This window comes from Bos grunniens, chromosome 7, assembly GCF_055505025.1.
Source record: "Bos grunniens cultivar Pamir isolate PY7600 chromosome 7, Bosgru_T2T1.0, whole genome shotgun sequence".
Lineage (NCBI taxonomy): Eukaryota > Metazoa > Chordata > Mammalia > Artiodactyla > Bovidae > Bos > Bos grunniens.
The window spans coordinates 79,277,621-79,295,427 of NC_141171.1; the positions used below are offsets into that span (position 1 = coordinate 79,277,621).

Sequence of the window (17,807 nt, forward strand, 5' to 3'; positions counted from 1 at the left end):
TAAAATGAATTGTAAAGTGCTCCCTATTCTATTTTCTGGGAGAGATTTTGTAGAATTGATGTTAATTCTCCTTGAAACATTTGATGGAATTCTCCAGTGTAATCATCTCGGCACGAGATTTTATGTGAATTTTAAAATTACAAGTTAAATTTCTATATTTGTCACAAAATTAGTCAAATGATCTAATATTTCGTATTAGGGGAATTGTCATAGTCTTAGAATTGAGTTGTTGGTCCATTTCATCTTTGTTGTCAAATTTATTTTTGTAAATTTCTTTGAAATGGTCCCTAAGAATCTTGTTTACGCCATCAAGGCATCTAGTGGTATCTCATGTGTCTTCTTTGTTTCTTTGTCACTCTGCCAGAGTTTGTCAATTTTATTGACTTTTTTCCCCAAAGAAGCAGCCAGTTTCATTGTTTTATGTGTTGTTTTTATCCGTACTGCTGCTGCTGCTAAGTCACTTCAGTGGTGTCCGACTCTGTGCGACCCCATAGACAGAAGCCCACCAGGCTCCCCCGTCCCTGGGATTCTCCAGGCAAGAACACTGGAGTGGGTTGCCATTTCCTTCTCCAATGTGTGACAGTGAAAAGTGAAAGGGAAGTCGCTCAGTTGTGTCCGACTCTTAGCGACCCGATGGACTGCAGCCTACCAGGCTCCTCCGTCCATGGGATTTTCCAGGCAAGAGTACTGGAGTGGGGTGCCATACAGTTTTATTTAATTTGGTTCTTTATTAATCTCCTCCTTCTCACTTTTAGTTTTAGTATTTTCTTCTTTTACTAGAATCTGGGCTTTGATTATTGATTTGAGAATTTTCCTGTTTTCCAATGAATGTGTTCAGTTTATAAATTTCTCTCTCAGCAGTGTTTTTGTGGTTTCTTATAAATTCTGATATATTTCCTTTTTCCTTTAATGTATATTTTGATCTTGTATGATCTTTTGTCCATGTATTATTTAGAAAATTGTTGTTTAGTTTTTAAGTGTTTAGGTATTTTCTTCTCATTTTTCTATTACTGATTTAGTTTGAGTCCATTGTGGTAAGAGAACATACTCTGTATGACTTCAGTTTGAGATTTGTTTTACAATCCAGGCTATGTTACTTGGGTACTTAAGGATGTGACAGTCTGCTGTTGTTGGGAGGAATAATCTGTAAGTGTTAAATAGGGCTTGTTGGTTGATGGTGTTTTGGGATTCTTCTGTATCTGTCTTGATTTTCTAGTTGTTGAATTCCAGTATTGAAAGCTCCTACTCTGTTTATGGATTTATATATTTTTCTTTTCAATTCTGTTACTTTTTGCTTAATATACTTTGCAGTTTTGTTTGCTTGTTTGTTGTTTTGTACATATATATTTAGAATTGCAACTTCTTGGCAGATTGGTCCTTTTATCATTATATAATGCCCCTCTCTATCTCTGATAATTTTCTTTGCCTATGAAGTAGACTTTATCTAATACAAATAGTCACTCCTGCATTCTTTTTGTTAATGTTAACTTTATATCTCTTTTTTCTTCGTTTTATTTTCAACATGCCTGCAATGTTATATTTAAATTTACTTACTCGTTGACAGTATGAAGTGGGTTGTATTTTCTAATTCGTTCTGAAGATCTCTATTTTTTAATTTGTGTATTTAGATCACTTACATTTTATATAATTATTGTTATCTTAGGGCTTAATTATGCCATTTTACTCTTTGTTTTCTATTCATGCTCTTGTTCTATTCTTCATTTTTCACTTTTCTTCTTCCTACTTTTCTGTGGTTTATTGAACATTTTTTTTGAACTCCATGTTGACTTATGTACAGTGTTTTTGAGTGCATCCTTTTGTATAGTCTTTTTAGCTGTTACATTATACCTACATGTCTTATCCCAGTTTACTGCTTTCATCACTTTACCAGTTATATTGTGGAAACCCTACCTCCCTTTATATCTTTTTACCCTTCTCATTTATAATATCATTTCTTAAATACGACCTCTGCATATTTAAAACCTCATCAGACAATTTTATAATTTTTACTTCAACCATTAAAAGTAATTTGGAAAACTCAAAAGGAGGGAGTCTTTGGTCTTTATTAATACTTTCACTAAGTATATATATTCTTTCTTTCTTATTTTTTCTTTCATTATTTCCAAGATTTTTTTTTCCCCCTTCTGTTTTAGAGAAGTACTTCTTTCAACATTAATTCAGAATAGGTCTGCTGGTCATAATGTCACTTAGTTTTCATCCATCTGAGAATATCATGTCTTCTCCTTCATTCTAGAAGGATATTTTCACTTGATCTAGATTTCTGGGTTGAAATTTCTTTTCTCTCAGCATTTGAAAAATGTTTTGCCATTTCCATCTTGCTTCCATGGTCTGAGAAAAAAACCTACTTTCATTCAAATTGCTTTCCCCTAAAGGTAAGGTATCGCTTTTCCTCACTGCCTTCTAGATTTTCTTTGTCTTAAGTTTTCAGAAGTTTAGCTATGATAATGTCTTAAAGTAAATGCATTTGACTTTACCCTTTTGGGGATTTGTTCAGCATCTTGAATGTTTACAAATTTGGATGTTTTCAGCTACTGTTTTAGCACTTTCTCCGCCCCTCTTTCATATTCTTTTCCTCTGTGACTCTGATAACATAAGCATTAAGTATTTTGTTCTAATTCTGTAGATAGGTCCCTAAGGCTCTGTTCATTTTTTCTTCTTTAGTTTGTTTTTTAATCAACTGTATAGAGTGGGTAATTTCCATTGTTCAGTTTTCAAGTTCCTTCATCCTTTCTTCTATCTCTTTGTTCTTCTCTTGAGTCCATCTATTAATTTTTTTTGGCTATTTTAATTTTCACTTCTAAAATTTCTATTGGAGTCTCCTTTGAATCTTCTATTTGTTTGCTGAGACCTTTTTTTTTTTTTTTTAATTTGTTTAAAGTGTGCTTTAAATTACTGTTGAAGCATTTTATGATGGCTGTTTTTAAATCTATGTCAAATAATTCTAACATCTTTCTCCTCTCAATGTTGGTATCTATTGATTAAACCTTTTTCATTCCGTTTGAAAGTTTTCTAGCTCTTGGTGGTATAGGTTTTGTTTTGTTTTGTTTTTTGAAATCTGGACATTTGAGGTATTGTGTTATGAGAGTCTATGTCTTATTTAAACCTTCTATTATAGTTGGTTTCCTCTGACACTGCTCTGTAAGATGAGAGATCCTACCTCATCATTGCTACTTTTGCCTAAAAGTCCAGGTTTTTCACTCAGTCTTTGCTAGCACTTTAGGGCAGAGAGTTCCTTGTTAGGAACTGGGAGAGGAGGAGAGCTGGGAGTTCTGGTTCCCCACTAGACCTCCGCTGATAGTTCCCTGGTGGTAGGGTTAGGAGTGCTCCATTACTCCTCCCCACATGATATCTGCTAGCACCAATAGCCAACAACAATAGGCAGAAGGACTCATTACCACTGGGAAATAATGAAAGTCCTGAGTCTCCACTAGTCCTCCTCCTATATCACCCCAGCGGAGAAGAGTGGCACCTTATAACCACCCAGTGAGGGTGGAAGGCCAGGCTGGCACCCTCTGAGGAGAAGATGACCTCATTACTTCCTAGAAGGCATAAAAGTCCTATCTGCCTTCTTAACCTTCTGTAAACCACTGTTTGGGTTTGGGGTGGCTTGTTGCTTCCTCAGAAACATGGAAATCTAGGCTCCACACTTGGCTTTTGCTGGTGAAGGTGGAAGTTGGGGCTACTGCATTTCCTATGGTATTTGGCTGGGGTGAGATGATTAACATCTAAATGTTTCCCCTTTTGTTAGGCTGCTCCCTTCAAAGTCCTTTGGCTAGAGGCAGCAGGATTTTGTTGGAATTTTTATAGTCTGAGTCTGTTGCTGTTTCTGGGTTGACAATATCTTTAGCTCCAAGAATGAAATATATAGGGCAAAAAGAAATTTCAGAAACTCACCACAGTTTTGTTCCTTAGGTCCTGAGGGCACTAGTAAGTCTGTCTCTTATTCCTACCTTTCAGATTCTTCCTACTGTTATTTTATATATATAATGTATAGGGTCTTCAGCTATACCTAGTGGGGGAAAAAAATTGTAAAAGTACACTTATCCAATCGTTTTGGAAGTGGGGATTTCTAGACTGCGTGATTTTCCATAATAAGCTCAGGACCCAGATTTTAATATAAATTCTGCTGGTTTGTCTCTTTTTTTATTAGAAATTAATTTTTAAATAACAAGCGAGATAAATACAAAATGTCCAAAATCCAACAGCCTGTATACTCTGCTCAGTTTTCTAAGAAATTAGCTTTCCTTGGCTAAAATTTGTCATTTTCTTACCTCATTTTATATAAATGTCTATCAGTTATCTGGAGGTGACATTGCTGACAAACTCAACTATCAAGGGCCTAGGCAAGAAAGAGAAATTTAGCAGGAAGAGATCACTAGGCAACCAAATTAGACATCAAAATGTCCAAACATTAAATTTCTTGTACTTTATAAATAGGTAATAAGCCTTTAGGCTCCCACTTAGAGCGTGATTTTTAAAAATATGTGTAAAATAAAATCACATACATGTACACGTAGAAAATCAGCCCAATTTCCAAAGCATAATGCAAATTAGAGGAGATAGGATTTCATGAGTTAGGAACACTGAAAACATTAAAAACTAAAAACTCACTGTGAAGCAGAGGAGAGAAAAATGATAAAATACATTCAAAACAGCCAACCCTTCTCCCCCAGAACACTTGTAGCTCCTCAGTGTTAGAGCACACAATCTTATATATCCTTGTGTGGGTGTTCAGTGGGGTCAGACTCTCTGCAACCTCATAGACTGTAGCTATGTATGGTTTTTCCAGTAGGCATGTATGGATGTGCAAGTTGGACTATAAAGAAAGCTAAGCGCCAAAGAATTGATACTTTTGAACCTGTGGTGTTGGAGAAGACTCTTGAGAGTCCCTTGGACTGCAAGGAGATCCAACCTGTCCATCCTAAAAGAGATCAGTCCTGAGTATTCATTGGAAGGACTGATGCTGAAGCTGAAACTCCAATACTTTGACCACCTAATGAGAAGAACTGAGTCCTCCGAAAAGACCCTGATACTGGGAAAGATACAAGGCAGGAGGAGAAGGGGACAACACAGGATGAGATGGTTGAATGGCATCACCGACTCGATGGACATGAGTTTGAGTAAGCTCCGGGAATTGGTAATGGACAAGGAGGCTTGGCATGCTGCAGTCCATGGGGTCACAAAGAGTCGACACAACTGAGCGACTGAACTGAGACTGCAGCCCTCCAGGATCCTCTGTCCGTGGAATTTTCCAGGCAAGAATACTAGAATGTGATGCCATTCCCTTCTCTGGGGGATCTTCCCCACCCAGGGATCAAACTTGCATCTTGTCTCCTGCATGGGCAAGTAGGTTTTTAGCGTTAGCACCACCTACATCCTTAGTGGCTTCCCCGGTGGCTCAGACAGCAAAGCGTCTGCCTACAATGAGAGAGACCCAGGTTCGATCCCTGGGTCAGGAAGATCCCCTGGAGAAGGAAATGGCAACCCACTCCAGTATTCATGCCTGGAAAGTCCCATGAACTGAGGATCCTGGTGGGCTACAGTCCATGGGGTGGCAAACAGTCCGACATAACTGAGCAACTTCACTTTCACTTTCACATCCTTGGTGGTCACTAAAAGTCTTCCTTTATCTGTATGTAGTTCAAGTATTGATACTTATAATTAGAAGTTTGAGTTTCAGGGATTCATATGATCATCTCTGTCTTATGCAAATTTGCAGCTATTTAGCTTAGACAAAAAATTATTTTTAATCATTCAGAGGAGGAAAAAACTACTTCTTAGCCCTTACCATGTGTTAGGCAGCATATTGAGAGCTTTCCCATTGTGTCCCATCTAATTTTTATAGATACTCTAATCTGTAAATACCTATTTTCTATTTTCAGTGGTTGAGAACCTGAATTTTACAAGGGCTCTGGCTAGTCAGTGGTCATGATGAGATTGATATCCAACAAGACTACAATAGCCAGGCTCTTAACCAGCCTATACTATGGATTCTAAAATGTTAAGATCACATGTTGGGTGTTAAGGGAGAAGTTTTTGGACATCTAGAAATTGCACTAATGTTAAGACACTTGAATCTTTGGTGCAGCCCCCAAAACTTCCATGCTGACGTTGATCATCTTTGCTCCCTAAGCAGGTCCTGGAGTCTTGACTGGTGACTCTCAAAGATGCTTCTCAGCTACTTAAGTCAGAGACTGTAGGTTCCAGGAAACTGAGAATTAATTTTTTATAAGTGACTGTGGCAACAGCTCGACTCTGCTTGATGTTTACCACAGATATGCCCTCTTTTTATTGCCAGTTGTCAAACAAAGGTATTCCTGATTACAGGCAATGTTTGATACTATACACAAATAGTCTTAATTAGGAGGGTTTCTGAGATCCAGAAGGACCTCTTGGTATGAAAGGACAAGGAAGAGATAACTTGGCTTCTGCTTTCTTGGGGCTGATGTCTTCCACATTGCTGCACATTTAGGCTAGTCCCTTGGTATACACAAGCATCTCATTGCAGTGTGGTAAATAACCAAAGAAGAGCAGAGGGGCTCCAAACTATAGACTTGCTCCCCAAGTACATTCTGACATATTGAGGAAACAGTGAGCATCAGAAGCCTGGATAAAAATCATTACACTGGCTCTGGGTTGTATTTGCCATTTTAATTAAATTTGCATTTTTCCATTCTGTCCAGGCCCTGGCCCTGTGGTCCAGGCTATTTTGCATGGCCGATGAAATCAATAAGAGCCTATCATTTGGAACTTGGAGGCATCTAAGTGTTTTGATCTTATTTGCTCGGCAGAAGACTAGAGTTTTCTGAGTGATGTTTGTCTACATTTCTAGGTCCCGGGTGTCAAGCTGGGGGGCTCCCTGGTTGCCAGATCATATGTTGGAGAGGCTTCTTTCCATCAACTTACCTGTTGCATTCAGTCCTCTTCCCCATTTTTCTTTTCCACAGTGGATATCCCAACTGTGAAAAGGACGCTAGGGTGGGCTTAGGTTGATGGCCATGTGGCTGTGCCAGTTGGACCTCTGTGAGCAAGATGTCCTGTTGGCAGGTGACCAGGGGAAAGACCAGGTGTGTCCAAGAATCAGATTTGCCAAGAAGATAAACCAGATGAGGACTTTACTGAAGGCTCATTAAATAAATCAGAGGAAGACTGCTTGTCAAGAATGCCTTATATTGTTATTCTCCATACCCAGCCAGGCAAGTTTTATGTCGGTCCAGTGTGACCTGGTACCATTAAAAGCATTATCAGCATATATTTATGCCTTTTACATCTTTATTTTATTTGCATTTATTTAATTTTGGTGTTTTTTCCCCCAGTCCTTCAGCAGGAAAAAAAGAAAGCAATTAAAGTCAGATAAAATCAGTTTTACTCTGAACCACTTCATAGTAAGATCTTTCATTAGAGTGACAGACTTACCATGTCGTTTTTACACGTATAGAAAATCAAAATATGAGTTATTTTGCTACTATTTTCCCCTGAAATCTATTTAGCTAAATAGCATGGGAATTAATTTACTGCGTCAAATGATTCTATTTAGGCTGATTGTTTAAGTATACATTAAGCGTTTGCAGAAGAGATGATGCAGCACTGACCAAATTTGCCTTTGTGTGTTTTGATCCAAGTCGAAGCATGAATCAGAACAGAAGGCAGTAATTCTTAGAATCATAGTCTGAGTTTTTCTCCTGTGATGTTTTTAGGTGGCCAAGTGACAAGTGCCCAAACCCCAGCCTGACTTTTCAGAAAGCATCAGCCTTCTGCCAGACCTGGGATAATGGATGTCAAAGACCGGCGACACCGCTCTCTGACCAGGGGACGGTGTGGCAAAGAGTGTCGCTACACGAGCTCCTCCCTGGACAGTGAAGACTGTCGTGTGCCCACCCAGAAGTCCTACAGCTCCAGCGAGACTCTGAAGGCCTATGATCATGACAGCAGGATGCACTATGGAAACCGAGTCACAGACCTCGTTCACCGGGAGTCAGACGAGTTCCCAAGACAAGGTAGGTGGAGCTGACCACACTGAAGGTCTGAGCTGTCTTACTGGCTTGCGCTGTTGCACATCGATGACTGAGGTTGGTGGAAACAGGGAGCAAAGCAGGTCTGCATCAAGTCTCCAATCAAGTTTAGTTTAAGAGAACAATCTTCTTGTCAACCCATGTCAGATTCCTATGGGGATCACAGAAGGGCCTCTTCTGTCCTAGACACTTCAATTCTTTGACAGTTTGTTGGTTACTTTTGAAGACACACCAGGGTAGGTTTTGATCAGATGTAACAGAGAGCAGACCCTTGGCTCCATGAGGGATATCCCTGTGACCATCATGGATCGCAGTTCCAAGGAATATGGAATTATCTGTGATTTTTAAACTATTCTCCTCCTTTTAAACTATTCTCCACAAGCCTCTAAGAGTTCAGATTTCTCCTGCTTCTCACATTGAGCTTCTCGGTTATATTCTCTTTGAACAAATCGTATAATGATAAAAACATATTTGAATCTCTCTCCACTCCCCTCCCATATAATAATAATTCATTTCTCTCTCCCCCCTCAAAAAACATGTGGTGTTAATTCTGAGTTACACATGTTTTTAGTGTTTTGAAGTATAGGTCAATTCCAATTCCACTGGTATAATTCCCACACCTGCTTTCCCTAAACATAATTTTCTTATACAATTTTGATTTCTTTGGGGAGGAGAATGTTTTCATCCTAAGCACTGACAGTTGGCATTCTCTTCTTAGTCACTATCCATGGGAAATTTTGTTATCACTTGTGATGAGTTGCTGTAAATGTGTGAACGCCTGGACTCAGGCACAGTGTTGAAAGGCAGTGTGTCCAAGTTGACTGGCTGGCTCTAGGTCTTATGCTTTGTGTACCAGCCTCACCCTATATGTGATTTACATAAAGTCTTAGCAAAATTACCAGTGTACACGCAAAACTGCAGTGAACACACCAGGAAGGGGCGCTCTGCAGTGCCAAGGGTCAAGGTTCCAGCTGCTGGTTTACTGCACCACTTGTTAATACTGATTGTATAGTTCTTATTCTATGTCCCTGTCAGTAAATGTTGCAACTAATGTAATTCTTCATTAGATACCCTAGCTTGTGTCTTATTCCTTTCAGGCCGCTATAACAAAATACTGTGAACTGGTGGCTTATAAATAACAGAAATTTAGTTTGCGCAGTTCTGGAAGCAGGGAATGTTAAGGTCAAGTCCTAGCAGATTTGAGTGCTGCTGAGAGGTGTCTTCCTGGCCCATAGATGGCCATCTTGTCCTGTGTCCTCATACAGCTGAGAGGGCAAGGAAACTCTCTGGGGCCTCTTTTATAAGGGCACTAAACCTATTTATGAGGGTTCCACCCTTGTAATTCATTTACCTCCCAAAAGCCCCACCTCCAAATACCATTGAGGGTTAGTTTTCATATAAAAATTTTGGAGAGTCACAAACATGCAGTCTGTAGAAGCTTCAAATTCCATCCCTGGTTTCTTAATTTCCTTAGCTTAGCTTACTTCATCTTTGTTTATTTCTTAGAAAGCACTACTTATATGTAATATATATGTATATCTCCTATAATCCAGTGATTGTTCTAAAAAAACATGTTCTCAAATGCTCCTCCATTAGCCTAGCTTCACCTTTTATATTTAATAAAACATGCCACAAAATCAGCGGAGAAACAGTTAAAATTTTATCTCTACTGCCTTTGTAGACCCTTGCAGAATGCACTTGTTATTTAATCTTCACTCTTATTTTCTGAGTTAACTGCATGTAAATGAAACACATTGCAAACAAGGGGAGGAGGGTTGCTTGAAAATTGCTCTGTATCAGATGTCTTTGATCTGTGAGTAACTTCAACAAGTGTTTTACTTTGTTAAGTTCTCACCCGACCCCAAAGTGCATGTAGTGGAAATTAGAAGAAAAAAAAAAAAAAACCCGAGGAATCACAGCTTAATTAAAGGAAGGCTTAACTATCCAATTTGAAACCTGAGGATACCTGCCTGTTGCTTCCAGGGGTGTCTCTCATACAAGACTGAGGTATTTTGAAAGGTGATGCACATTCAACAAGGTTGACAGCCTTTCGTTTTCTGTTGTGTTTTCTGTTTCCTTTATGATATTATTGCATATGTTTTTGTTTCTCATGATTCTGGGCTAAAATGTGGCCTCTCCTTCCTAAGTCTCATTAAAGGTGCGTCCTGGCTTCTGATCATTGTGCACTGAACTGTAGATCCCAGATTATTGTTGAACTGTGGATTTGCCTGTCACCTTTTCCCTTATTAATATTTACATAAAATGAAACCAAGTGCTTGGGATTTTATTTTCAAATATACCTTTATTCTTCCTGTTTAATCTTGTTCCTCTCCATTGATAATAATGAAAGTCGCTTGGCCATATCAAACCCTTCGCTTTGCAATTAACAATTCACACATGCCTTGTGTTGTTATTGAGCCCATATTTGTTTGTGTAATGTGTTTGCATGAATTAAAAACTGTGCAGGCCAAAAGTAGAAATGAAAAGGCATTGGAAGTATTTGCATATGCAAGTGCAATTCCTTCTGAAGACATCTATGAATTTATGCATGAAAATGTAGTCAGTCTGAGTGGATCTACTTTGATGGGTTCTAAAATTGAACTCTGCAGGAAGTAAATAAGCACATATTTAAGGAGAGGAGGAACAGGAGATACAATCTGGCAAGCAGCATTTTCAGTGTGAAACTTAGCCACTCCAGAGAGGGTTAAAACAAATTTTACACTCAGTAATAACAATAATTTTTTTTAAATGTCATGCATTTCCCATTTTATTTTCTTATTCATGAAATCAAAGAGGAGGATCATCTCAGCACTTATTAGCCTAGAGGTACATTAGCAAGGATCAGAGCGGGATCATCTCCTACGGTATTCTTATTTAAAACCCAAGACAGCGATCATAAAACAAACACGCTTCTCACTTGCAAGCAAGTTTGGCAAACACAGTCGGATGACTCTCCAGATGCTCAGAGGGGAAAAGACTTGCCAGCTAGTAGAAGTGATTAGGGGCTGGGGTCAGACCTTGTCCGGTTTCCCCAGCTGGCCAGCAGCAAGCATCAGATGTGAGAACCTGCCAGGTCCCAGCAGGAAAGATGGGCCACAAGTTCCCCTGAGAAGCTTATGGAAATGCCTGTCAAAGTAAAACTCCTTTGCCTGCTTTCAACACAGAATCCTCCTCCTGCCTCCTTCTCCTGTGGGTCTCTCCTAAGAAGAGACAATGCAAATTACCTGTCTGGCCTCTATTATGTTGGATTCTTCTGGTGTGAAGGGAGAAAATGACTGACCTTAGGTCTGTGGCCGCTGGAGTAATTAGTAAATGACTAATCCTGCACTAAATAGCATCCTAGTGGTCTGAAAGTTAATGCACTTGACAAAAGTGACCAGTGGTCCGATCCCTGGGCAAACCCAGGCCCTGCCTGATCTGTGAAATAGACGCCACTTTGAATAATACAGGTCAGCCAAGTGCTCACCCGGTTGTATCAGCTTGCCATTTTGGACCCTGAAGTTAGGGTGTAGAGCAGTGTGACACACAAGACATCCTCCTGGGGCTCAAGAGCCTCAAGTTAGATGTGAACTCTGCTTTTGCATATTTATGTACTTCTGGCTCTGGTCTAATACTGTGCTTCGCCTGGATTATTATAGAGTCTTCAGATATACTGAATAACAACAACAATAATCACCAAAGAGTAATGGCTAACAGTCATGGAGACTTTCTTCATCAGGTGCCCATCTAAGCACTTTACTTCTAGTAACTCAGTTAATATTCACGGTAATATTGTAAAGTGGGTACTATTATTAGTCCGTTTTTTTCTGGATTAAGAAAGCAAGGCATGGGGAGATTAAAGAAATCATCCAAGGTCACAAACATAGGAAGAACTAGAGACAGGTTTCCCATACAGGAAGTTGGATTCCAGAGCTATGTTTTAAACCAATGCGTTTGAGTACTTCTCAAATAAGTAAACCAATGAAAACCAGGCATTCAGTCTCAGTCAAAGGCTGTGAAATTCAATGTCTAAACCTTTTAGGTGTCAACACACCTGTAAGGCTTTCTCAGTATAGGAACTGTAATCACTAAGGTTGATGGAACCTAGAACGAGCTCCACCACCACCGGCACTGCTGATCTAGATTCCTGTTCTCGCCCACTCCCCTCCATGTGCACAACCATCCCGGACTCCTTGGAAACCTTCCTTCCTACAAGACCTTCCCACCACCCACTCCTGAAGGAAAAAGTTTCCAGGGTCAATATGATTGCCAGGCTAGTCAGCACCGATTCTCTGCCCTCCCCTCGGGGAGGGCATCACTTTTATGCAGCACCTCTCATTCTGGAACACTAACCAAGCAAGGAGTCCCTCTCTAAATACTATTTCTTAGGCAAACAGAGTTTCTGGGCTATAGTCAAGGCCCAGTGTACCAGAGAGTTCCACCAGGCTGCTCATCCCTCAAACAGCCCTCCTCTCCAGTTAGTGGTACAAGCCTCTTGAGAGGTGGCCGAGATTAAATTCTTTCTCTGTACTTCAGGCTGTCTGTTTGGGTCAAGGTTGAGAATGAATTGGGGGAAGATTGGAGTTTTGAAAGATTGCTTGTATCACTTCTCTCCATCAGATCTAGCATAGAAATAACTTCACTAACCGTTTAAAAATACATCAACACGTACGCATATGCATTTGACACTGGGTTTGATTTTGGCATGTCGTAAACCAGTTTTCACTCTTATGATCTTTAAAATAATTTGGGCAATACATTTTTGCTCTGTGTAATTTGACATAGCATAACTTTAACATGTGCTAATGACCTAAAAACTCACAAACCAATAAACTCAAGTGGTTACCTATATCAATTAATGTATATTATAATTATTGAAGTATATTGGGAATGTATGAGTATTTCTGTTTATACCATTGTCTTAATATAGTTACTTATCCACTGTACCCAAAGCACCATTTAGGTTCTATTTTGAAAACCCTAGGCTTTTAATTTACCTATAATGATAAACTTTTACATTTTAGAAGTGTTCAAAAGTTTGGTTGATAAATATCTGGAAAACTTGATCAGTAGCTTAAGGAGATTGCATTCCATTTATTCTTCTACCCCTAGGCAGGACTTCTTTTCATACTTCAACTGAGAATAATATTTTATCAATACTTCTTACTGTCGTGTTGCTTTAAAAAAAAAAACTTAAAAAAAGAGAATTTATAACATTTCAGTGGATAATGATATGTTGTCTTCTTGCTGGCTAACTCAAATGCTTGTTGCTTCATCTGAAAGGTATATGGGAGAGTAGTGGCAGACCCAGAGTTAACTGTGTCTAAATCTCAGTATCGATGTCTTTGAGCAGTATGACCTTGATCACATTCGAGAATGTAGACTAAGTCTTATTTTCTGTTCTTATAAACGTTTCCACAATATGATTATTGGGACCCTTTCTTTTTTTTTTTTTTAATTAATTTTATTCTATTCTCAAACTTTACATAATTGTATTAGTTCTGCCAAACATCAAAATGAATCCACCACGGGTATACATGTGTTCCCCATCCTGAACCCGCCTCCCTCCTCCCTCCCCACACCATCCCTCTGGGTCGTCCCAGTGCACCAGCCCCAAGCATCCAGTATCGTGCATTGAACCTGGACTGGCATCTCGTTTCATACATGATATTTTATATGTTTCAATGCCATTCTCCCAAATCTTCCCACCCTCTCCCTCTCCCACAGAACAATGCATTTATCATGCTGTGGATGTTATCTTTCTGTTAATAAGTGCTGAATACATGCTAACAGTTATAATTACTATCATTTTAATTTTATACCAAGCAAAAGTGGTGATCGTCCTCTTTCTACCCTTACAATATTGTGTGCAACACAAATCTCCTTTTCCCCTTGCTTAGGTTTGTTTCCTGTGACTTGCAATAGTTCTGGCTCCTCGAAGCCAGAAATTCCCTTCCAGCTGTTGGACTCCCCACACACCATACCTTTTGCTCCCAAAGATGAGCATAACTCATAGATTATTTCCCTATTTTTAGAAAGGAATGAAAGATACCATCTAACAAATGCCAGCTGATGCCAACACACTGTAGAGTTGCTAGTCAGACAATTTTACAAGTAAAGAAAAGAACAGAAAAATGCTCGAAGATAGTGGCATTGGATGCAATATTTTAACAGATGTGCCTTTTATAGCATATAATTGGCATGTAACTCTGAGGAACGGGTTTAAATTACAAGCAGATTTTATACATATAAACTCTGGATGAAAAAGAATTCATTCTCATCATGCTACATGTAATACTTTGAAGCCCTTGTCACTTAGAGAGTTGAGCTTTTCTGGATGTTCATTGTTGATATTCTCTGCCCTTCTAAGATTACAATCTTCCTGTCTCCCAGTTGTTATTCTTTCAGTAATTACCTACTGTCAATTATACCTTCAACTTCATATCTAACTTTCTTTGAATTGTTTTCCTTTTTCTGCTTTTTCTTCCCCCCATGGTAATTCTCCATTTCACCTGTGACGTCCCCTCTTTCATCTCCACAGCATCTCCTTTAAAGCAGCCTTGTTTGTATAATGTTAGTGTTCACAGCTTCTCTTTCTCAAGACTCATTCAGTTACAAGTAAAAGTAGGATAATATCCCAACTGAAATTAACTTATGAAAACATCAGATGCATTGTCTTACATCGTTGGAGAATCGAGAAGTACATCTGGCCTCACACTTATCGTATCTTGTTCCTCCTCCTCTTTACTTGGCTTTACGCTGGAGAGAGAGATGTTTGAAGACGTCTGTTGATAACCCCACTCTCAGATTTCTTCCCTGGGTAGCACTATTGGAAGCAGTCTTTTGCAATCATCAGCAGAACATTCCTAACGAAGGCTCAGGTGGGCCTGGCGTGGGACACATGCTCATGCCTCTGTCACTCTACCCTCAGTTGGCCTTGTCTTGGGCTTAGGCTATCCTGTACCTGGAGGTGGCTTAGGAGTAGCTCCTAGGCCTGATGGCATTAACACTATATAGCAAATAAATGTTTTGAAATCAGACATAGGTAAGAAATATCGCCATGTCCCCAATACTAGCAGCACTCAAGTATGAAACACATGTGGTCTTTCCAAGCTCCATTTCTGCTTTTCCAATTGCCTTTGGAATATTTTTCTTAAAAAGTCACGTGTCAAACGTAATTGTCTTTTCCTCAATATCTGTTTCCTGCCGCCTCCCCACCCCGACACCGAAACCCCAGTTTGGGAGAAAGGTATCACAACATTTGCCTCTTAAAAGAGTCATCTAAGACTCTTTTTTTCTTGCTTCTCTATTTCACTATATCATGACCATTATCCCTCTTAATTTTATTTTAGTCCCAAGCTTCCTAACCCATGGGAAGCTTCCAACATTGCAATATTGTCCCTCTGCTTCACCATTTAAGTTGCCTTTTGCCCTTAGTCTTTCCCTTAGCATTTTTTTTTCTTCTGTATAATGGATAGTCTGGTGTTTCTAAAACACTGCCTTAGTTTTAAGGAGTAGCCATGAGGCACTGTGGAGGTGATGGAGCTACTGGAGCTGATGGAATTCCAGCTGAGCTATTTCAAATCCTGAAAGACGATGCTGTGAAAGTGCTGCACTCAATATGCCAGCACATTTGGAAAACTCAGCAGTGGCCCCAGGACTGGAAAAGGTCAGTTTTCATTCCAATCCCAAAGAATGCTCAAACTACCGCACAGTTGCACTCATCTCACACGCTAGTAAAGTAATGCTCAAAATTCTCCAAGCCAGGCTTCAGCAATATGTGAACCGTGAACTTCTTGATGTTCGAGCTGGTTTTAGAAAAGGCAGAGGAACCAGAGATCAAATTGCCAACATCCGCTGGATCATCGAAAAAGCAAGAGAGTTCCAGAAAAGCATCTATTTCTGCTTTATTGACTATGCCAAAGCCTTTGTATGTATCACAATAAACTGTGGAGAATTCTGAAAGAGATGGGAATACCAGAGCACCTGATCTGCCTCTTGAGAAATTTGTATGCAGGTCAGGAAGCAACAGTTAGAACTGGACATGGAACAACAGACTGGTTCCAAATAGGAAAAGGAGTTCGTCAAGGCTGTATATTGTCACCCTGTTTATTTAACTTATATGCAGAGTACGTCATGAGAAATGCTGGACTGGAAGAAACACAAGCTGGAATCAAGATTGCCAGGAGAAATATCAATAACCTCAGATATGCAGATGACACCACCCTTATGGCAGAAAGTGAAGAGGAACTCAAAAGCCTCTTGATGAAAGTGAAAGTGGAGAGTGAAAATATTGGCTTAAAGCTCAGCATTCAGAAAACGAAGATCATGGCATCTGGTCCCACCACTTCATGGGAAATAGATGGGGAAACAGTGGAAACAGCGTCAGACTTTATTTTTCTGGGCTCCAAAATCACTGCAGATGGTGACTGCAGCCATGAAATTAAAATACGCTTACTCCTTTGAAGGAAAGTTATGACCACCCTAGATAGCATATTCAAAAGCAGAGACATTACTTTGCCAACAAAGGTTTGTCTAGTCAAGGCTATGGTTTTTCCTGTGGTCGTGTATGGATGTGAGAGTTGGACTGTGAAGATGGCTGACTGCTGAAGAATTGATGCTTTTGAACTGTGGTGTTGGAGAAGACTCTTGAGAGTCCCTTGAACTGCAAGGAGATCTAACCAGTTCATTCTGAAGGAGATCAGCCCTGGGATTTCTTTGGAAGGAATGATGCTAAAGCTGAAACTCCAGTACTTTGGCCACCTCATGGGAAGAGTTGACTCCTTGGAAAAGACTCTGATGCTGGGAGGGATTGGGGGCAGGAGGAGAAGGGGACGACAGAGGATGAGATGGCTGGATGGCATCACTGACTCGATGGACTTAGTGAGTCTGAGTGAACTCCGGGAGTTGGTGATGGACAGGGAGGCCTGGCATGCTGCAGTTCATGGGGTCACAAAGAGTCGGACACAACTGAGCGACTGATCTGATCTGATCTGATGAGGCAACTGTGTTAAGTTATGGTGCTCAACAATAAATAAGGCAAACATGACCACCAAGCTCACAAAACTTCACAATCGTAAAGAGGAAAAATATAATAGATATAGAACTAGATTTGATCTGATAAAAACAGCAAAGCGGAAAATATTAAATGGCTCTGGGGAGGTGTCTCACCCAGAATTGTGCATCATGGATCTCAGAAATTGTGACACTCCTTCATACTCTTGAAGGATGAGGAGGAGTTAGGTGATTTAAGAGGCAAGAAAGAGTATTCAGGCAAAAGATATAACGTATCCAAATAATCTGGATGTGACAAAGATGAGTTGTTCCAAGGATGTAAAAGAACTTCAGGTTAGCTGAATGTGTCGTGGGGACATATGAGATGGAGTGGAAGGGAGAAACTGGTTCCTGAAGGCATTTCAGAGAAATTATGCTTGCTTCAGTCGATGGAGTATGTTACAGGGAAGCAAGATGATCAGTGAGGTGGGGTAGGAGGCTGTGTTTTGTTTAGGCAAGGGAGCCTGGTGCCCTAAACTGGGATAACAGAGATGATCTGAGAAATGTTGTTGAGGAACAGAGATGGTTGACTTTAAGGACCCTATACAAGTTGGAGGCAGGCATACTAATCTGGTTCTCTTGGGCATTGACTGCTATGTTCTCCTGCAAAAAGAATATTGCCTTCCCGATGCCAAGATTACTTTAAAGCGTCAGAAAAGATCAGTTTTGTAAATATCCCCTTAAAGTGGAAATGCCTCAAATTGTTACTTCAAATTTTCCTGCAATGGCAACATAAGCCAG

The 17,807-nt window shown here is 39.8% G+C and overlaps 1 protein-coding gene across 1 annotated transcript in view; it reads left to right on the forward strand.

Annotated features, from left to right (window-relative positions):
• The window catches only part of TENM2 (teneurin transmembrane protein 2), a 1,167,677-nt gene that overhangs the window by 103,212 nt on the left and 1,046,658 nt on the right, over positions 1 to 17,807 (forward strand). Inside the window, exon 2 of the mRNA XM_086412765.1 lies at positions 7,719 to 8,018. Coding sequence (XP_086268891.1) covers positions 7,793 to 8,018 — 226 coding nt within the window. The 5' untranslated portion in view covers positions 7,719 to 7,792. The remainder of the gene's footprint in view (positions 1 to 7,718; positions 8,019 to 17,807) is intronic.